At 40.7% G+C, this 23,493-nt stretch overlaps 1 protein-coding gene across 1 annotated transcript in view; it reads right to left on the bottom strand.

Moving 5' to 3' along the window:
- The window catches only part of EFCAB2 (EF-hand calcium binding domain 2), a 107,771-nt gene that overhangs the window by 45,714 nt on the left and 38,564 nt on the right, over positions 1 to 23,493 (bottom strand). Inside the window, exon 2 of the mRNA XM_032862878.1 lies at positions 7,124 to 7,208. Within this exon, the coding sequence (XP_032718769.1) occupies positions 7,124 to 7,208 (85 nt within the window). The remainder of the gene's footprint in view (positions 1 to 7,123; positions 7,209 to 23,493) is intronic.

Genomic DNA, 23,493 nt, shown 5'->3' on the forward strand with positions numbered 1-23,493 from the left:
AAACACTAATTCAAAAAGATAGATGCACCCCCATATTTACTGCAGCATTTTTTACGACAGCCAAAATATGGAAGCAACACAAGTGTCCTGCGATAGATGAACACAAATGAATGGATAAAGAAGATGTCTCTCTCTCTCTCTCTCTCTCTCTCTCTCTCTCACACACACATACACACATACACACACACACACAACCTGGAACATTTCTTTGCCATAAAAAAGAATGAAATCTCTCCATTTGCAACAACATGGATAGACCCGAGGGTATTATGCTAAGTGAGATGAGTCAGACAGAGAAAGACAAATACTGTATGATTTCACTTATATATGGAATCCAAAAAGCAGAGGAAATGAACAAACACATAAAAACCAGACAGACCCTTAAATACAGGGAACAGACCAGTGGCTGACAGAAAGGAGGAGGAGGGAGGGTGGAGGAAATAGGTAAAGAAGATTAACAGGTACAACTTCCAGCTATAAAATAAATAACAAATGAAAAGAACAGCAGAGGGAATTAGTCAATAATATTGTAATAAGGTAAAAAAAAAAAAAAGTCAATCACAGAGCCAGCAACTAGCTCTACCAACTTCTAGTATACTTTTATCATTAAGAGTCAAAGATGAAAGAACATACATTACAAAAAACTAGATTGGTTTGTGATTCAGATTTGAGTGGCATTCAAATTAAATTCATCATCCACATGGAAAAATTAATTCACTTCTTTACTTTAGAGACATTCTTTGTGGAATGTTGTGGTTTTTTTTTTCTTTTTTACCATACTAGTTTTATTCAGGTTAACTTAAATTTATTCTATTAAAATCACTCTGATGACTTTTGTTTGTTTCCAAATTCATACTCAAATGGTGTGTAATTTAACCATCTTTTTAAAGTTTCTGAACACCAGAAAGTAAAAGTAGTCAAAAGACAGGTGGCATATATTTCACGTGCTATGGCTAAGATCTTTAATATATAAAAAGGTAGACAATTCAATAAAAAATGGGAAAGGCCATGAACTGTCAGTTCAAACAAAAGGAAATACAAATCACTTTTAGACATACAGAAAGATGTCCATAATTAGAGAAATGAAAATTAACACTGAGTTTCTATTTTTCACATAACACATTAGCAAAAATCCTAGAGGTTGATAATTAACTTTGTTTGAAATCGTAGGGAAACAGGCACGCTCATAAAATGAAGTAAGAGAACACCCTGTCAATAGCAACTTCAGCAAAAATATGGAGATGGATGGTAGTAAAGTCAATATACTTAATGTCACTAAACTATACACTTAAAAATGGCTAAGATGTTAAATTTTATGTTGTATATACTTACCACAATAAAACACACACACACACACACACACACACACACACACACACACACGTATTTGCATGGACTTTCTCTGGAAAAACCCTGTAACATCTCTTGCCTTTAAAAAGAGGATAGCCGCCTGTGTGGCTCAGTCAGTTAAGCGTCTGGTCTTGGTTTCAGCTCAGGTCATGATCTCAGGGTTCTGAGAGGGAGCTCACGTCAGGTTCCACATTCAGCATGGAATCTGTTTGTTCCTCTCTCTTCCCCTCACTCCTTTCCCCCACTTGTACACATGCTCTCTCTCTCAAATAAATAAATAAACAACTAAAATCTTAAAAAGAAAACAGAGGAACTGGATAGCCATGAGTTAGAGGTAAAAAGATGTATCCAACACTACTTTTTGTACTTTAAGGATCTTATCCTGGGTCTATATATTATCTATTCAAAAACTTCATTTTCAATCAGGCTTATTGATTGAAATCTCAACACAGAGCAGGAATATGTACGTAAGTCAAAATGTATTATGTTCTAGGTTTTATATGAGGCAACACTAAAATGCCCCCAGTTAGTGTTACTTTTTTAAAAAACCTGCCTCGATGTTTTTCAAGGTGCCAACTTGCAAACACTATTCAACAAGGAAAATGAACTGCTTCAAAAATTAAAAGATCAAAATAGAATGCACAGAAATATGTAAAAAATTCTTTTTTTAAAAGATTTTATTTATTAATTTGACAGAGAGAGGTCACAAGAAGGCAGAGAGGCAGGGAGAATGAGGGGGAAGCAGGCTCTCTGCTGAGTAGAGAGCCCGATGTGGGGCTTGATAACCCCAGGATCATGACCTGAGCAGAAGGCAGAGGCTTTAACCCACTGAGCCATCCAGGCGCCCCCATGTAAAAAATTCTTATGAGAGGCTTGTTACGTATAATTACTAATCCAGAGAAAATAGAGGAAAAACAACTCTAAATTGTTTAAGAATATAAAGTGTACTACTACTACTACTAATAATACCTAATTTGTTCTAAGTTTTAAATCCCAAGCTAGTTTTTTCTGAGCTGATATTGTTCTAAGAGCTTTAAAAATGTCCACTGACAACACTGGTTCTCATATTTTGGGGTCTCAGAACTCCTTTTGCAGTCTTAAACATGATAGAGATCCTCAGAAAAACTTTCCTTCTGTGAGTTATATTTATCTGTATTTGCCATATTAGAACTCAAAAAATTTTAAAATATTCACTTAGAAATCTTTTTTAAATATTTAAATTTTTCATTTAGAAATAACAATAAATAAATTCATTACAAGTGTATGTTAATAACATAATTTTATGAAAAATAACTGTATTTTCCACAAGAACAAATTTAATTAGAGGAACGGCACCATTTTACATGTTTGCAAATCTCTGTAATGTCTGGCTTAGCAGAAGACAGCTGGAGTCTCCTATCAGGTTCGGCATCCAATCTGTTGGGATATCACACATCATGTAGCTTTTCAAATACTCCAATGTATACTTGTGAAAAAACGAGAATGAAAATAGCAAATACTGACTTAGATTTATTGTAAAAATAGTTGTGACTTCCCAGACCCCTGAAAGGGTCCTTTCTATGAGGTGAAGGAGAAAAGTAAGTTACTCGGAGAACCAGGAGTGGAGCCCAGGCAGTCTGATTCTGGACCCAGGGGTTGGCTCTCAGAGCCAGGAGGACAGCCGCAGGGACCCATTTTGTGATGTTTTACATAGTGGTACAGTTTCAAATTCAATCTTTCAATTTATGCAAAGCAGAGGTAGGGAAAAGGGAGAATAACAGCCACAAAACTCATCTGTAAGGGGGCCCGGGTCTGTCCCACAAGAAAAATGGCGCCATACCTACAGGGGAGGGAAGACACAGCCAAATGTGCTAGAAGCTTCTCCAGGAACAGCTCTCTCCTGCCCAAACCAAGCCATTATCTGTCTCTGGACTCTCACTCCATCTGCTTCTCGACACCGCTCTTTACGTAGAATTCTGCCTTCGATTCTTTTTCTCTCCCCAGTTTTCTTAAGAAAAAAATTGCCATGTATCAATCGCTGTGTAAGTTGAAGGCCATACAGCATGACGGTCTGATTTATCGCTGTTGGGACATGACGACCACAAGAGGCTCAACCGACCTATCTTCTTATACACACACACACACACACACACACACACACACACACACACACTAAAAAGGGAAAGAAAAGGTCTCCTCGTGCTGAGAACTCGTAGGATTTACTTTCCTCCCAGCTTCCCTGGAGCCCGTGCGGCACCATTAGCTGTATCTTCCCGCTTCACAGCACATCCCTAGTCGTTCCTTTCAATCAGGCTCCTCGCATGCCTCCGCCAAGCACCTCCTTCCCACCCTCCGCACCTGAGTAACCGCAAGTCTGACCTCTTCTTCCGAGTTCGATTTCTTCATCGTCCGTGTTTAGATTCCACATATACGTGAAATCACAGGGTGTTTGTCTTTCTCTGATTTATTTCACGTAGCATATCCCTCAGGACTGAACCATGTTGTCACAAACAGAGGGATTTCCTCATTTGTACGACTGAATAACATTCCATTATGTGAGAGAGATACACATATCTACATCTGTATATCACAACTTCTTAATCCATTCATCCGTTGATGAACAACTGGGTTATTTCCATGTCTTGGTTTTTTTTTTCAATTATATTGTTTTCAATTAACTAAAAATATTTAAAAAGAAAAGTAATAAAGAGCCCAGTTCTATCAGATATTAAAGCACATTTTAAATTTATAACAATTAGGATTGGGGCACCTGGGTGGCTCAGTGGGTTAAAGCCTCTGCCTTCGGCTCAGGTCATGATCCCAGGGTCCTGGGATCGAGCCCTGCATCAGGCTCTCTGCTCAGCAGGGAGCCTGCTTCCTCCTCTCTCTCTGCCTGCCTCTCTGCCTACTTGTGATCTCTGTCTGTCGAATAAATAAATAAAATCTTAAAAAAAAAAAACCAATTAGGATTGGACTGACCTAATAGAAGACTGAAAGGTAAAGCCATAGATTAGAATACACAGCTCAAGTTAGATTCAGTTATAGAAAATGCAGCATATTATAAAGTAGGTGTAACATTCATGATGTAAATAAAATAAACTTTAGCAATTTGGGGGGGGAATGTCTATATTTAGACTTTCACTTTTAATCACGTGCCAAAATAAATTCTAGCTGGATTAACTGTTTTTACAATAAGGAGCGGCCAGCGGGGAAGGCAGGACCAGATCTCATTCATCCCTGCGTTCCCAGGGTCTCGTCTGGGGCCACCGGGCAGCTGCCCAAACACAGGGAACTACTCTGAGCATCGCCTCTGCTGCTCAGCCCTTGTGCCCTCTTGGGCAAGTCACTTGGCTTCTCTGTCCCATACAGGGCGCGTGGTAATGACACCAGCTACATGAGAACACTCGTGATGAACTTCAGAGCGCTATGCAAATTAACAGAAGGAATAAAGATTAGGAAGCTACATCCATCCCTCTTGCTACTATTCGAATAGGCATAGCATTAATTGTTGAGTGAGAAAAATAATGCCAATTGTCTTTGTAACCTTCTTTACATAATGAAGTAGACCATTTACATTGTAAAAATACATACTTTCCCTTGGGGCTGCAGGAAAATTTTTGAATTTTGAATGGGAGAAAGATGCATCCCATAAGCATGTCTGTTTTTCCTAAATTAGCCCTTTTACCCAAAAAAGACCTGGCATCAGTGCTCTAAGAGAGTTGGGAGGCTTTCTTTTCACTGCTTCTGTCAAGAGGCCCAAAGGCCGGAGACAGGTCCAGGGGGGCCTCCTGCGAAGGGTGAGGGGTGGAGGGGGGCGAGGAGGGAGCAGGCAGAGACCTAGAATTTTAAAATCCTGATAGGACCTTGAGCAAACCTTTTCTATGTTTCCAGACAGTGGAGATGCCAACTCTTAGCACACAAATAAAAAAGACGAAGATGAGGTCAAGGACGTGAGCTCCTGCCCCCAGCGACAGGTCTTCTGTCAGGCAGCAAGCCGTGAGTAAACGCGGGCTTCCCTTCTCGGCTCCCCTCCTCTCTCCTGACAGCTCTCCGGCTCTCCCTCCGGCCTTCCCTGACCTTTCGCACAATCCCTCTCTCCCTGCCCCCAGGAGAACCCCGTGGCTTCAGCGAGGGTCTGCGGCAAAGGCCATCCGGGGATTCGGTCATGCATGTCGCAGGCTCCCCACCCCATCCCAGACCCTATCACTGCCACCGCCGCCCGACCCGGTCATTCTCCTCCTAGGATGCTCCCACTCCGGGGTCACTCAGGCAGCCTGCGCTGTGGCCCGAGCACCTGGAGCCCAGCACGTGACCCGCACTTGTCCGAGGCAACAGCTGAGCCAAGGCTCATACAGGGCTGACTACGGCGACGGTTCTAGAAGGTAATTCTCAGCCTCACCCCCTGTTGTAAGGCCCATAAACACAGGCGAGGTACAAAACTCAGCTTCGTAAGGCGCTAGTACAAAGTATGAACTGGACTGCACCTCTCCGTCTCCTCTCCTGCAGTCATACCTGGTGCCTCCAGATGTAAGAAACGAAACAACATGGGTAGTGACAACCTGTCGCAAATAAAATAACATTGCAGGTTGCTCCTCCAGCGTAGCTAGGGTTAAAGCACTTGGAGCCTTGCCTAGTCCTAGAAGTGAGGGCACCTGCTCATAAGCCTCCGACGGTTCCTTCCCTGTCCCTTCCCGCAGCCGGGCTGGCCGCTGTGTGCGGTGGCCGCGGGCCTGCCAGATGGGACCATTGCGCTCGCTCTCCTGGAAGAACGGCTTCACGGCCACTCTGTGACGTGCGCGGCGTGGACCCTACAACTTCTTTGTTCCCCCGGATAGTCTCCCTCTGCCTTTTTTTCTTTCTCTCTGGTCTCAAACCATTCCGTCTCCTTTGTTCCTGACCCACCAGTATTCATGGCTCTCATCTCTTATGTTCTTTTGTTTGGGTTCTTTTTTGTTATTTTACTTGGGGAGCACATCATCATTTAAGCATTATTAATCTTTCAAATTCACGGCTTGATAATACATACTTAGTTATTTTATCTTTTAAAGATTTGTTTATTTATTTGAGAGAGAGAGAGCAAGCGAGCCAGCGCACAAGCAGGAGGGGCAGAGGGAGAAGGAGAAAATCTCTAAGTGCCGAGCCCAGTGCGGGGCTCGATCTCACAACCCTGAGATCACAACCTGAGTTGAAACTATGAGTCCGAGGCTCAACAGACTGCTCCACCCAGGTGACCTATACTTATTTATTTTAAAAGCAAATTTTGTTCATTCAGTCAACAATTATTTACTGAGCACCAGCTAAGTCTCTAGCACTAATGCTCCAGCAGAGTCCACCTCCCCCGGAGAACTGACAGCCTACGGTTGAAGTGGGCAATGTGGATATTCTTTTCCCAGACTATAAAGAATAAGAAACAGGATTGATCTGAAGAATAGTTAGTAAAGACCTTTCACAGAGCATGGAAAATAAAACATTTAAATAGCATAATAAGTGGTGTGCCTGGGTGGCTCCACTGGTTCAGAGTCCAACTCTTGGTTTCGGCTCAGGTCATGATCTCATGGGTTGAGGGATGGAGCCCCACATTGGGCACTGCACTCAGCAGGGAGTCTGCTTGAAGATTCTCTCCCTCCACCACTACCCCCCACAACCCCCCCCCCACTCTCTCAAATCAAAGATAGATAGATAGATAGATAGATAGCATAATAAATCCAAGGACTGAAAAAAAGACAGGAGGCCTCTTCTACTGTAGGAGTTGTATCAATAATTTAGAATTAGGACAAAGAAAACATTGCCAAACCTCACATCCACTGTATTATTTGCCTCGTGGTCAAACACTTCAAAAGCCTCCTTGATTTTTCTGTGATATTCTGCTACGACTAGCTCTGCAAAAGACAAAGTAATAAAAAGTGTTTACTTTACCTTTGAATGCAAAAACAAAAATTTCAACCACTAAGCTAGGAATGGACGAACATTCATTTCCCGAGGCATGAGACACACACAACACAGTACCAGAGGCGCACTGCTCTTGAGTACACAACGTCCATAGTCCTGGGGCCACCACGTGGATCAAGACACAGAATGCTTTCCAACACAGCCTATCTTCTGTCTCAAGTAGTCTGGACAGAGTCCCAGCCCAAGAGGCAGAAGAAATCCAGCTCTATGGATAGGTTGTGGCTCACAGGTGTGCCTGCCTGTGCACTTAAGGACGGCTGACCTTGGGGGTAGGAGGCAGGCAAAAGCAACACGAGACAGTCTCTCAAAAGGCTTTCAAACTAGTTTTGAGACTAAGATTTACTTATGAGAAACAACTACAAAGAGGCGCCAGGGTGGCTCAGTCGTTAAGCATCTGCCTTTGGCTCAGCCTATGATCCCAGGGTCCTAGGCCCGAGCCCTACATCGGGCTCCGCATTCAGTGGGAAGCCTGCTTCTCCTTCTCCTACTCCCCTTGCTTGTGTTTCCTCTCTTGCTATGTCTCTTGGTCAAATAAAAATCTTCAAAAAAAAAAAAAGAAAGAAAAGAAAAGAAAGAAACTAAAAAGTCATTTAGTCAATAAATATTTATTGAGTCTCTACTAGGTGCTAGACATTATTCTAAGTGCTAACATTACAGCAAGGAACAAAACAGGCAAAAATGCCTACCTCCACAGAGCTGTTTTTATTGGGGGAGATATATAAGCTTATACATATTTGGTAAAAACACACTGTCAGTCAAATGGTGCTGGAAAAAATAAAGCAGGTAAGGTACACAGAGTCTGGGGGAGTGGGGTCTTGAGAAAGGAGTTGGGGGGGTTGGTGTTGGAAAACCTCCTTAGTAATAAGGTGATTTTTGCACCTGGGAAACAGCCAGCTTTATGAATATCTGCAGGAGTTTTTAGCCAAATAGAATAGCAGAGGCAGAATGGTAGGAAATAAGGTCAGAGAGGTGTGAATTTGGGGGTAGAGGACAGGTTCTACATGGTCTCTGTATAGTGCTTTAAAGGTTCTGTTGTTTACTTTAAATGAGAGGATGAACCTCTGGAGGGTTCTAGGCAGTGACATGACATGGCCTGGCTTTTATAGTCACCTCAGCTGTAATCTTAAGAATATCCCAGAAAGGGACAAGGGTGGAAGGAGAGACCAGAAACTGCGGTGTTCTAGGGAGAGTCAAATGGTGGCAGGGACGACGATGGAAGCAGTCGGAGATGGTGAGAAATGATAGGATTCTGGATATAATCTAAAGGGCAGAGGTGACAAGACTTCCTGATAGGTTTGATGTTAGATGCAGAGGAAAAGAAAACACTTGAGGTTGACTCCAAGGTGTTTGGCTGAGTAGAATAAAAGGAAAAATAATGCAATCAAGTCTTAAAATTCATTTTTCAAATAGTAACATAGGACACCCAAAAAGGAAGAGATTAAGTTCATATACTTGTTTTGATTATAAATATAATACCATCAAATTGTAGAAAATGGGTAAAGCTTATTCATATTCCCATTACCCTAACAGAACCACTAATCACTTGGCTATATTTTCCTCCAATCTTTCTTCATACACAACCTTTTATATGTATCACTTAGGAGCTACCACTCATTCACTCAACGAAACCTTACTGAATGAAACATTACGTACCAGATTCTGTGCCAGATGCTGTATCTACATTTATAACCAGAAAGGTATGTATCAGTCAAAGTTCACAGAGGCCTGGGGTGCCTGGGTGGCTCAGTGGGTTGAGCATCAGACTCTTGATGTCAGGTTGGCTCATGATCTTGGGGTCGTGGGATCGAGCCCTCCCTCGAGCTCTGTACACTGTGCATGGAGCCTCTTTGGGATTCTCTATCTCCCTCCCCCTCTGACCCTCCCCTCACTCAGGCTCTCTCTCTCTCTCAGAAAACACAAACAAAAGAAAACAAATAAAGAATAAAGCTCAGGGGCGCCTGGGTGGCTCAGTGGGTTGGGCCTCTGCCCTCGGCTCAGGTTGTGGTCTCGGGGCCCTGGGATCGAGCCCCGCATCAGGCTCTCTGCTCAGTGGGGAGCCTGCTTCCTCCTCTCTCTCTGCCTGCCTCTCTGCCTACCTGTGACCTTTGTCTGTCAAATAAATAAAATAAAATCTTTGAAAAAAAAAAAAAAGAATAAAGCTCAGAGCAGAGTTGCCAAGCAGCAGAACTAGACTGAACCAGATCTTTCTCACTGGCGGGATCCTGTTCTCTCCCACACTCTATCCCCCCACACACACCACCACCACATAACTGCTAGTACTCATTAGTTTAAAAACCTTAACTCTTCATCTCTTCACTCAAATGTTATACTCTTCGAGGCTACAACATAACCTACATAACCTTCAATTTTTAACAGCACCAAAGGGATATACCACAATTTATTGATATTAATTTTTATCATTAAAAATATGGCAGGGGCACCTGGGTGGCTCAGTGGGTTAAAGCCTCTGCCTTCGGCTCAGGTCATGATCCCAGAGTCCTGAGATGGAGCCCCACATCGGGCTCTCTGCTCAGCAGGGAGTTTGCTTTCCCTCTCTCTCTCTGCCTGCCTCTCTGCCTACTTGTGATCTCTGTCTGTCAAATAAATTAAAAATATATATATGGCATTGAACCACTGTTGCTAATTTAATAAGCAAAAAAAACCTGTTATCTCATGATTTAAATTTATACTTCCTTGATTACAAGTGACTCTGAATGATGATCCAAACGCTTGTATGTGATCTCTGCTTTCTACCATGTGAGCTACCTGTTCTTGCTCTCTGCTCACTCCTACTAGGATCTTCCATTTTTTTCTTAGCAGTTTGCATGTGCTCTTTTTTTTTTTAAAGATTTTATTTATTTATTTGAGAGAAAGAGAGACAGTGAAAGAGGGATTACAAGCAGGAGAAGTGGGAGAGGGAGAATCAGGCTTCCCACTGAGCAGGAAGCTGGATGTGGAGCTTGATCCCAGGACGCTGGGATCATGACCTGAGCCAAAGGCAGGCGCTTAATGACTGAGCCACCCAGGTGCCCTGATGTATGTGCTCTTTAAATAATGACTTAACCCCATGTCATAATTACTGCAAACAATTTTTCAAATCAGTCATTTGCGTTTGTTTTTTTTTTTTAAATAAAACCAGTTTCATATCCTTGCTGATCACCAATATGATAAATGATTACTGGAGGAAAAAAAAAGGATATGTAGGAAGAGTTTAGATTAAGTAAAAACCACTTTGAATCCTACCATGCAGGGTTAGCTACTCTTACTGTTGTCTCCTAAACTAATTTTCATTCAACAGTAAATTGGGAGCATTTTTCATTCGCCAAAGAATATCGATCACAGTACCATTTTTAGTGACTTCTTGGTATTTCATTATAGAGTTTTACCATAATTTACTTAGCCAACCCTCTAATTGTAGACATTTCTGTTGTCTCCAATTTTCCACTGTTATAATTATTCTTTAGTGCACAATCTTGCCCAATTCATCTTTGTCTTATTATCTCACTGAAATACAATGAGTTGAATATAGTTGAATTTGTGTGGGGTATTGGGGAAGTTCTAACTAGTCGTAATACTGTCTTGGGAAAATCTCACTGGTTTTAACACGGCCAGCACACAAAGCAGATGTCTGCTTTTTAAACTTAAGGTCATTTTATTTATTTTTTAAGTGTTTACTCAAATTCCAGTTAGTTAATATGCAGCATGATAAATTAGCTTCAGGAATACAATATAGTGATTCAACATTGTCACACGACACCCAGTGCTCATCGCGACAGGTGTCCTCCATAATCTCAGCACCAGTTTCCCCATGCCCCACCCACCTCCCCTCGGGTAACAGTTTGTTCCCTATAGTTAAGAGTCTGTTTCTTGGTTTGGCTTTTTTTTTTTTTTTAATTTTCCCTTTTCTTGTTTATTTTATTTCTTAAGTTCCACATAAGAGTGAAATTATATGTCATTTGCAAATATCTTCTCCCATTCCATAGGCTGCCTTTTAGTTCCGTTGACTTTCTCTGGGAAGAAGCTTTTTATTTTGATGAAGTCCCAATAGTTTATTTTTGCTTTTGTTTCCCTTGCCTCAGGAGACATATCTAGAAAGAAGTTGCTACAACCAATGTCAAAGAGGTTACTGCCTGTATCCTCCTCTGGGATTCTTCTGGTTTTCAGGCCTCACATTTGGGTCTTTAATCCATTTCATTTTTTTTTTTTTTTTTTTTGCATGAGAAAGTGGTCCAGTTTCATTCCTCTGCATGCTGCTGTCCAGTTTCCCCAACACCATTTGTCTTTTCCCATTGGATATTCTTTCATGCTTTGCTGAAGACTAATTGACCTTACAGTTGTGGGTTCATTTCTGGGTTTTCTATTCTGTTCCACTGATCTATGTGTCTGTGTTTGTGCCAGTACCATCCTGTTTTCATCACCATAACTTGGTAGTATGACTCCTAGTCCAGAATTGTGATGCCTCCAGCTTTGCTTTTCCTTTTCAAGATTGTTTTGGCTATTCCAGGTCTTTTGTGGTTCCATACAAAGTTTAGGACCATTTGTTCTAGCTGCGTGAAAAAATGTTGTTGGTATTTTCATAGGGATTGCATTAAAGGTGTAGATTGCTTTGGGCAGTACAGACACTTTCACAGTATTTCTTCTTCCAATCCGTGAGTATAGAATGTCTTTTCATTTCTTTGTGTCACCTTCAATTTCTTTCGTCAGTGTTTTATAGTTTTCAGAGTAGAGATTTTTCACCTCTTTGGTTAGTCCTGGGTATCTTACTGGTTTGGGTGCACGGTAAATGGGATTGTTTTCTTAATTTCTCTTTCTGCTGCTTCCTTATTGGTGTATAGAAATGCAACAGATTTCTGCACATTGATTTTGTGTCCGGCGACTTTACTGAATTTATCAGTTCTAGCAGTTTTGGAGTGGAGTCATTTGGGTTTTCTACATAGAGTATCATGTCACCTGCAAATAAGGAATGTTTCCCTTCTTCCTTTCTGATTTGGACGCCTTTCTTTCTTTTTGCTATCTGCTTGCTGGGGCTAGGACTTCCAGTTCTGTATCAAACAATAGTGGTGAGAGTGGACATACCTGTCTTGCTCCTGACCATACAGGAAAAGCACTCAGTTTTCCCCCATTTAGGATATTAGCAGTGGTTTTGCACAGATGGATTTTATGATGTGGAGGTATGTTCCCTCTAAACCTACTTTGTGGAGGGTTTTTTAAATCATGACGTTGTTTAATTTTAAGGTCATTTAAAAAGTATATTATCTCTTATTTTTAGGTAGTCACCTCAAGGAGTTTTCTTCTTATCCTTCAACTTTCTGAAACTTACCTTTTGTGGACCTTCCATGTGGAGGTCCTGGGACAGTGGCCCACCCAGAGAGGGCACAGAAGCTGCACACACTTGCCTTCATACCTCGCCCTATCTGTTCCTGGGTTAGAAGCTCAGGAGGAATGCTGGAGGTTCAGCCCAACTCCTGATCGGAGTTGTGAATTCTTCCTACGACATGCGCGATGTGTGGTTCTCTAGTTTTCAACCGATGAGCTCGGCGCCACAGAGAGCCCCCCACTCACTACCCGCCGCGGGCAGCCTACCCCACACCTGAACACAGTTCTCGTGTAAAATTTGCTCTAAATTGTACTGGTGTCACATCCCTAAGTCAAGTACAAGTGATTTTCATACTATCCAAAAATTCTTTGGAAGCGAATTATTCTAACTTTTAATCTGCATCTAAATAAAAGATACACGCACCCCAGTGGGTATGCAAGACAGTTCAAAGGGTGTGAAGAAAACATTTCAATTACATTTAGAAAGAAAGGAGAGGAAAACGAAAAGGAAAAGAATTTACACTTTGAAAGGACCAAGGAGGAGGGAGAAAATCATTCTTTTCCTGGAGATTTGGTGAAAACTCAATTATATTTTTTCCTAAAGTTTAAAAATACATTTTACTCTTGGGTGCCTGGGTGGCTCAGTGGATTAAGCCTCTGCCTTCGGATCAGGTTACGATCCCAGGGTCCTGGGCTCTCTGCTCAACAGGGAACCTGTTTCCCCCTCCCCCTCTGCCTGCCTCTCTGCCTACTTGTGATCTCTCTCTCTCCAACAAATAAATAAATAAGACCTTTAAAAAAAAAATAATTGCTTCTTAGTCAACTTACATTTCCTGATAACACATTTTGTCTCTTCCTTCCAAAATTTATACTTTTTATTTCCTCTTCATGACTCATAGCACTGACTACCAAAGTCACTTCAATGCATAAAGTGGTAATGATAATTTTTGGTTTTTTAAAAAATTATTACTACTAAATAGATTCGAGCACCAGTCTTTGGCCAGCAAACCTTGTGCTGACTTGTGTCCCAAAACATGTATCACAACTGAAGGCAGCGTCCTTCCTTCTCCATCTAACTTTGCATATTAAGAACAGGCACTAATTTCACCATCCTCTCCAGTATTTTCTACATTTTCTGCAGTGTGCTCTGTCTCACACCCATTCCTCAAGAGGCTTCTCGATAAAAGATTCCAATGATTAACATTTCTGGGCAACTTTGAACACACTTGCAATGTGTGCTCTTGCACTGAAGTCTTTAGGATGTCCTACAGCAAAGATACCTCTTCACTTGACACAGCATTTCCCAAATGCACTCGATCATGCAATCTCCTTTTACCAGTTACCATCTGCCAGGAATAATTCATGCCTTAATTGAAATCTGGGACTTCCCTAATCAGGAATCCTCACCTACTGGACATTAGCAAGATGTGAATGGATGACAGGGGCACCAAAAATACTGATCCTCTCATCTTTCACTGTGGCCGGATGAGGTCACGCAGCTGAGAGTATCTATTTCAAGGCTTCCCAGAAGGAGGCTTAGAGGAGCGCAGGATCTGACGGCATGGCCCTTGGTCTGCACAGGTGGCAAGCACCACACACGCCATCAGACACCCACTACCCCACACTGCCAAGAAGGTGATCTACCACATGGGCTCCCCTCGGAGCCATATACCAAATGCACCGCTGTCCACCAAGGACAAAGGACCAGAGGGCTACTGGAGAAGCTCATGTTCCAGTTGCCCAAGGAGCATACTGTGCAACCCAGCGTGTGATCAGGGACTGAAGGGTGTCATGGCTCTAGGGAGCAGCCCCAAATCTTTATCTTCACATAAATAGTCTACTTCTATCCCTCTGTAGCTGACGTGCTCTTTTAGTAACTTGCTACATGCCTCTAACAACACATACCTGGTTTTATAAATTAAATCTTCATCATTACTTTGAAATAAATTGATAGGAGAAAGTTCAAACGAGTCAGAAAACAACTTGCATCATTACAAAATTTTCTACATTGTATTTGTCAATTAAAGGATACATTTTTAGATTCTGTAATTTCTTTTTTTAAGATTTTATTTATTTGAGAAGGACAGACAGCGAGAGAGGGAACACAAGCAGGGGAAGTGGGAGAGGGAGAAACAGACTTCCCACCGGACAGGGAGCCTGATGTGGGGCTCGATCCCAGGACCCTGGGATCACGACCTGAGCCGAAGGCAGATGCTTAACTGACTGAGCCACCCAGGAGCCCCCATCTAAATATAATTTCAACTGTTATTATTTTTTAATAGTTGAGAACAGTTTTAATAGTTTAATAGTTGAGAATATACAAAAGTTATACTTTTGTATGAACAAAGCTTCTCATTGGCAGTAGACTCAAAAACTGAAGCATAAAATCTGATATTAAACAATATTCTGGGGGGCTCCTGGCTGGTTCAGTTGGTAGAGCAGGCAATTCTTGATCTCTGGGTCCTGAATTCAAGCCCCACACTTAAAGTTCTTCGTTACAAATTTTTAAATACATTTGGAACTTTTATATATATATAAATTCATCACTTACAAATTTCCTAATACTATTTTATTTTCTTTTAAAAATCATACAGGAAGGGCGCCTGAGTGGCTCAATCAGTTAAGTGTCTGCCTTTGGCTCAGGTCATGATCCCGGGGTCCTGGAACTGAGCCCCACGTCAGGCTCCCTGCTCAGTGGGGAGCCTGCTTCTCCCTCTTCCTCCCCATGCTCGTGTGCTCTCTCTCTCAAATAAATAAAACCTTAAAAAATTTAAAATAAAATAAAAATCATACAGGAAACGCAGTGATTTTTTTTTCATTAAGCCCCATGTGAATGCCTCAGTTGTTACCCCAGGGCGCCATACAAATATTATTTTCCATGCTCCTGTTTGGAGGTGACAAAGGTTGAGAATCGCTACCCTAAGGACTTAAGAATGTACCACTCATTCTCCCCATCAACTATCTCAGGGATTTAAAGAATATTAACAACATTTTGCTCCCCATTGCTGCTCACAGTCCCCTACTCCTAGGTTGTCATATTTTTTCCAAGTCTTTTAATTAAGAAAAATTTCAAATGTTGAGAAAAACGCAAGCTCGAGGTAGGGGGATGGGTGAAGCAGGTGACGGGGATTCAGGAGTGCACCTGCTGTGCTGAGCACCAGGTGATGTGTGGAAGTGGAGAATCACTATACTGTACACCTCAAACTAATATAACACTGTACGTTAACTAACTGGAATTAAAATAAAAACTTAAAAAAAAACATAAAAGTTGAAAGCTTAGTACTGTAAACAGCTCTATGCCCAGCACCGCCACTGAACTATTGTTAATATTTTGCCATTTGGTAAACCTCCTTCTGTCTCTGTCCCTAAATAAACAGTAAACATTACAATACTTCGTCCCTAAATGCTTCAGCATGCATCTCCTAAAAATAAGAATATTCTCCTACATATCCCCAGTATAACTGTGACATTCTCTAAAGTTAACAAAAATTCACTAAGATCTAACAATTATTCCATTTTCAAACTTCTCCAACTGTATCAGAATTGTCGCTTAAGAGATTTTTCAACCTAAACTCTAATCAAAGTTTGTGTACCACATTTGGTTTTTGGCTTTGGTTTATCTATCTATCTATCTATCTATTTATTTTGGTCTCCTCCAAAGTGAAACAGTCCCCCAATCCTTCCCTAAATTCCTCTCCTTCCCACCATGAAATTAGTTTGAAGAGACCAGGCAATGCGATGTCTTCCAAGATGCCCCACATGCTAGGCTTGCCTGAGAGCTTCTTTGCTCTACGCCGTTAAGAACTACTACTTCATGAAGCTTCATTCCTTCAGGACAACCACTACTGACTCCTTCTCGTTGCCGTCGTCTATTGATTCTCTGATAGTTGCCCTTCAAACATCACACCCCAACTAATTCAGTTTCCAACAACCCATCCTTACAGTCTTACTTGATCATCAACAGCCTCCCATTCTCCGTATGAGTCACTTCTGAAATGTGTCTCTCTCCTCCCATCCCGCTGCCAACGCTCAAGTACAGACCCTCATCAATTCCGGCCGGGATTAACACAGTCACTTCCTGTCCTTCTGCCTTCAGTCTCCTCTCCCTCCCTTCCCCTCCCACCCTTCAAATCATAGTCCCCACTTCGTTAGGATGATCTTCCTAAAATAAAAATTTGCTCATGCGGCTCTACAATCTTTCAGTGGTTCCTGGGGTCTTAAAAAAATACACTCAGACTCCTTAACCAAACCCACAAAATGCTTTATGAACTGGGCCCCACCTATCTCAAAAATGTCATTTTGTAACACTTTCTTGTACAGATCTCCCATTTGGAAATCTTTGTAGTTTTCCAATCATTATGCTTTTTCACAGTGTCGCTTTCTAGACAGTCCTGTATGAAACTTTTCTTTTTCCTGGCTAGCTCCAGGACCCATCATTCAAGGCAGTTTAAGAGTAACACAATTTTTTCAAGGCTAACTTCATCCTCTTTTTCAGGAAAATACCCTCTAATGTAATTACATAACACTGATGGACATTTCTATCATAGTACTGTACTGAACCCCTTGGTAGGTAGCAATTTATTTGTTTCCCCTTTCATACTTGTAAACACCTTCAGAATAACTTTGACAGTGCCTGGAACCCACTAGAAGTTCAATAAATGCTTCCTAAGTAGTTAATAATTGGAAATGAGATAATCCATGCCTTGTATGCACAGAGACATTCCATAGTTTTCCCTTTCTGGTGTTTTACTGAATATTATTACCAGAGTTATATTATTTCCTTCACATAATGGAACTGGGTGGTGTTTAATGGTTTATTACATTATAGAACAATTTGTATAACAAGAGAATGATTTGTTTGCTAAGATATTGGCAAGGAAAGGATTAAGGTACTATAGCAAAATGAGATACAGTAAAACGTAGTGGTTGATAAATTCACTAACATATTAAAATAATCAAGAGGGATTTATTCCAGGAGTGCAATATTGGTTCAACATACCAAAATCAATCAAAGTTATATACCACATTACTGTAGTAATTCCACTACTGGGTACTTACCCAAAGAAAACAAAGATACTAATTCAAAAAGATGCATGCACCCCTTATGTATATGGCATTATTATTTACAATAGCCAAGATATGAATATATATATATACACATATATATTTTTTTCCATCATATATATGATGGAATATCACTCAGCCATAAAAAGGATGAGATCTTGCCATTTGTGACAACATGGATGGATCTAGAGGGTATTACGCTAAGTGAAACAAGTCAGACAGAGACAAATACCATATGATTTCACTTATATGTGGAATCTAAAAAGCAAAAGAAATGAATAAATAAACTAAAAGTGGAATAAGACTTATAAATATAGAGAACAAATGGTTGGGTGCCAGAAGGGAGGGGGGAATGGGCAAAACTGGTGAGGGTGAGTGGGAGATACAGGCTTCCAGTTATGGAATGAATAAGTCATGGGACTAAAACCTGTGGGATAGGGAATATATTCAGTGGGGTTGTAACAGCATTGTCTGGTGACAGCTGGTAGCTACAGCTGGGATGAGCATAGTATGATACATGGACTTATTTAATCACTATGCTGTACACCTGAAACGAATGTAATATTTTGTGCCAAACATACTAAAAAAAACCGCAAAAACAAACAAACAAAAAAGTTATATACTGCAATAATAGAATGAAGGGGAAAAGCCCACATAATTATTACAGCTGAAACAGAGAAAGTATTTGGCAAAATCCAGCATCTAATAATAATAACAATAATCAGAAAACCACGGATAGAAGACAAATTCCTCAACCTGATACAAGTCATATATGAAAAACCCAGAGCTAATATCATATTCAATGACGAAAGACAAAGCTTTTCCCCTAAAATCAGGAACAAAACAAGGATGTCCTCTTTTACCACTTCTGTCCAACATAGGATTGGATGTTCTAGTCAGAGGATCTAGGCAAGAAAAAGAAATAAAAGAAATCCAAATTGTAAAGGAGGAAGTAAAATTATCTCTGTTTGCTTATGACATAATGACATATAGAAAACCCTAAGATATCATGAGAAAAACTATCAGAAGCTAATAAAGGAAATGAACAGTGGTGCAGGACATAAAACCAACACTTAAAAATCAGTTGCATTTCTATTGATAACAATACACAATCTGAAAAGAAAATTTAAAAAATAATTCTGGGGGCGCCTGGGTGGCCCAGTGGGTTAAAGCCTCTGCCTTTGGCTCAGGTCATGATCTCAGGGTCCTGGGATCGAGCCCCGCATCAGGCTCTCTGCTCAGCAGGGAGCCTGCTTCCTCCCCTCTCTCTCTCTGCCTACTTGTGATCTGTCTGTCAAATATATAAAATCTTTTAAAAATTTTAAAAAAAATTCTGTTTACAGTATCAATGAAAAGAATAAAATATGTAGGAATAAATATAACCAAGGAAGTGAAAGACCTGTGTGCTAAAAACTACAAAACTTCGCTGGAAAAAATTAAAGACATAAATAAGTAGAAAGATGTCCTATGTCTGTAGACTGGAAGACTTAATATTGGTAAGTTAAGCTACTTACTGGAAACCTGGATTGTGGTATCCAAAATTTATATGTTGAAGTCCTAACCCTCTACCCCCATAACGTGATCTTATTTGGAATAGGGTCATTTCAATTATAATTATTAACGTGATAAAGTCATATGGAAGCAGGGTGGGTCACTAACCCAATAAAACTAGTGTCCTTATAAAAAGGGGACATGTGGACAGAGAGACAGATACAGAGCAGAAACACCATGTGGAGATGAATACAGATAGCAGAGTGATGCAGCAAAACTGGCCAGCAACCCACCATAAGATAAGAGAGAAGCATGGGAGGGGCACCTGGGTGGCTCAGTGGGTTAAAGCCTCTGCCTTCGGCTCTGGTCATGATCCCAGGGTCCTGGGATCGAGCCCCATCGGGCTCTCTGCTCAGCAGGGAGCCTGCTTCCTCCTCTCTCTCTGCTTGCCTCTCTGCCTACTTGTGATCTCTGTCTGTCAAATAAGTAAATAAAATCTTAAAAAAGAGAGAGAGAGAGAAGCATGGGAAAGCACTCTTTATTACAACCTTCAGAAGGGACCCAATCCTGCCAACATCTTGATGTCAGACTTCTAGCCTCCAGAACTGTTAGACAATAAACTTCTGTTGTTTAAGCCATGCAATTTATGGCATTTTGTTACAATTCTAGCAAAATTAATATACTACCAGAGCAATTTACACATTCAGTAATCTTTGTCAAGATTCCAGTGGTGGTTTTTTGTTTTGTTTTGTTTTGTTTTTTTCAGAAATAAAACCCATCCTAAAATTCATATGGAATCTCAAAGGAACCAACAATCTTGAAAAAGAAGAACAAAGTTAAAGGACTCATACTTCCTGATTTCAAAACTTACTACAAAGTTATAGTAACCAAATATACTGGCAAAAAGAGAGACATATAGACTAATGCAAAAAAATAGAAAGCACAGAAATAAACCCTCACATATGGTCAACTGATTTTTGACAAGGGTGCCAAGAATACTGAATGCAGAAAGGAAAGTCTTTTCAATAAACAGTACTGGGGAACCTGTATATGGATACAAAAGAGTGAAATTGGATCCTTATCCTGCCCCAGACACAAAAATGAACTCAAAAGGAATCAAAGACCTAAAGAGAAGAGCTCAAACTATAAAACCTTTAGAAGAAAACAGGGAAAAATCTTCATCATATTGGATTTGGCAATGGATATGACCTCCAAAGTCATAGGCAACAACCAAAAAAATTCATAAGTTGGATGTCACCGAAGTTAGAAATTTTGTGAATCAAAGATGCTATCGAGAATGAAAAGACAACCCACAGATGGTAGAAAATGTTTGGAAAGCATATATCTGGTAAGGGATTAACATCCAGACTGTATAAAGTACCCCTATAACTAAACAACTAAAACAAACAACCCAGTTTAACAATACGCAAAAAATTTCAACAGACATTTCTCAAAAGAAGTTACACAAATGGCTCCTAAGTTCAAGAAAAGATATTCAATATCACTAGTCATTAGATAAATGCAAATCGAAACCACAATGAGATGCCATTTCACAACCATGAGAATGGCTATTATCATAAAAATGAAAAATAACAAGTATTGGTGAGGATGTGGAAAAATTGGAACCCTTGTATATTACTGCTGAGAACGTAAAACAGTACAGCCACTGTGGAAAACAGTATGGAAGTTCCTCAAAAAATTGAAAATCAAATTACCATATGATCTAGCAATTCTACTTCTGGGTATACACCCAAAAGAATTTGTATACTTGTATGCCAATAGTCACAGAAGCATTATTCACAATAGCTCAAAGGTGGAAACAACTCAAAAGTCCACTGACAGATGGATGCATAAACAAAATGTGTTTACACACACACAGACACACACACACACACACACACACACACACACTCACACACAGTGGAATATTACTCGGCCTTAAAGAAGGAAGGAAATTCTGACATGCTATGACATGGATGAATCTTAAAGGCATTAAGCCAAATGAAATAAGCAAGATCCAGAGGGACAAATAATGAATGAACCCACTTCCAGGAAGTACTCAGAATCATCAAACTCAGAGAGACATAAAGTAGAGTGTTGGTTGCCAGGAGCTGGGAAGAATGGGAAGTTATTGTCTCATAGGGAGTTTCTGTTGAGAACGGAGAAAAGTTCTGGAAATAGATGATGGTGATGGCTGCACAGCACTGGGTATGTACTTAATGCCCCTGAACTACACACTTGAAAATGGTTAAAATGGTTTAAAAAAGGGTATAAAGAGTGTAAGTTAAAAGAGCCTAGATGTCCATCAACAGAAGAAAGGATAAAGAAGATGGGGCATACACACACACACACACACACACACACACACACAGGAATACTATGCAGCCATCAAAAAATGAAATGTTGCCATTTGCAACGACATCAATCAGAGAAAACCAATTATATGATCTCACTGACAGGAGGAATTTGAGAAACAAAACAGGATCACAGGGGAAGGGAGGAAAAAATGAAACAAGACAAAACTGGAGAGAGAGACAAACCATGAGAGACTCTTAAGCTCAGGAAACAAACTGAGGGTTTTGCTGGAGGGGAAAGGGAGGGATGCAGTGGCTGGGGGATTGACATTGGGGAGGTTATGTGCTATGGTGAGTGCTGTGAATGGTGTAAGACTAATGAGTCACAGACCTGTAGCCCTGAAACAAATAATACATTATGTATATCTTAATTAAAAAAAAAAGAAGAATGAAAGTTAAAAAACTAACCTCTCTAATGAAATTGTTCTAAAATTGACAGTGGTGGGGAGCCTGGGTGGCTCAGTCAGTTAAGCATACAACACAGCTGGTTTTGGCTCAGGTCATGATCTCAGGATCGAGATCAAGCCCCAGATCAGCTCCACACTGGATGTAGAAGCTGCTTAAGATTCTCTCTCCCTCTACTTCCGCCCCTCCCACGCTTGTGTGTGTGCACGTGCATGCCTGCACTTTCTCTCTCTCTCTCTCAAAAAAAAAAAAAAAAGAATGAATAAAATAAAATACAAAATAAAATTGACAGTGGGGAATAGCTACATACATACACCTATTAACAGACTAAAAACCTCTGGATGCACACTTCAAAAAAATGTGCATGTGAATTGTGTATCAATAAAGCTGTTATAAAAAAGAGGAGAGGGATATTATAATTCTTAAAGAAGGTAATTACAGAAGGAAATATTTCCTTTATTCTAATGAGTAGTGTATATGTCTTTAAAAAAAAGTTACTGAAAAATGAAAAAAAAATTTGCCAACTGCTTCAGAAGAATCCCAATAACACATTTTACGTGTGAAGGCAATCCATTTTATTTCTTCCTTCCCAATCTGTTTACCTTTTATTTTTCTTTTCTGGTCTAGTTGTCTTAGTCTGGGCTGTGAAACAAAATGCCACATACAACAGAAATGTATTTCTCACAGTTCCAGAAGCAGGAAGTCTGAGATCAGGTGGCCCACATGGTCTGGTGACGAATGCTCTCCTCCAGGTTACATGCTTCTCACTATATCCTCATGTGGTGGAAGGGGCAAGAGAGCTCTCCCTAGGGTCTCCCGTATAAAAGCACTAACCCCATTCATGAGGGCTCCACCCTCATATGACCTAGTCACTTCCCAAAGGCCCCTATTTCCTAATATCATCCCTTTTGGGGGGTGGGATTTCAACATATGAATTGGGGGGACCCCAAACATTCAGACCATAGCACTAATACATACAGTGCCATGATGAAAAGGAGTGATGACAGTGGATGCTCACCTTGTTCCTGATCTTTGTGGGAAAGCCCTGAGTTTCTCACCATTAAGTATGATGTTAACTTTACATTTTTGTAGATATTCTTTATCAAGTGGAAGAAATTTTCCTCTCTTCCTCGCTTACTGAGAGGTGGGTTTTTTTTTTTCTTTAAGATTTATTTTTTTTAGGGGAGCCTTGGTGGCTCAGTGGGTTAAGCCTCTGCCTTCAGCTCAGGTCATGATCCCAGGGTCCTGGGATCGAGCCCCACATCGGGCTCTCTGCTCAGCAGGGAGCCTGCTTCCTCCTCTCTCTCTGCCTGCCTCTCTGCCTACTTGTAAGCTGTCAAATAAATAAATAAAATCTTAAAAAGAAAAGATTTTTTTTTTTTTAGAGAGACAGAGGGCATGAGAGAGAGCAAGTGGGGAGAGGGGCAGGAGAGAATCTTTAGGCAGACTCCCAGCTGAGCACAGAGTCCCATTCAGGGCATGAGATCATGGTTTGAGCCAAAACCAGAAGTGGAATGCTTAACTGAGCCACCCGGGTGCCCCAAATCATCTATTTTCCTGGCAGTTCTATTAGTTGTTGCCTCAA

The sequence above is a fragment of the Lontra canadensis genome, unplaced genomic scaffold (assembly GCF_010015895.1).
Source record: "Lontra canadensis isolate GAN:19392208 unplaced genomic scaffold, GSC_riverotter_1.0 scaffold24, whole genome shotgun sequence".
Taxonomy (NCBI): Eukaryota; Metazoa; Chordata; class Mammalia; order Carnivora; family Mustelidae; genus Lontra; species Lontra canadensis.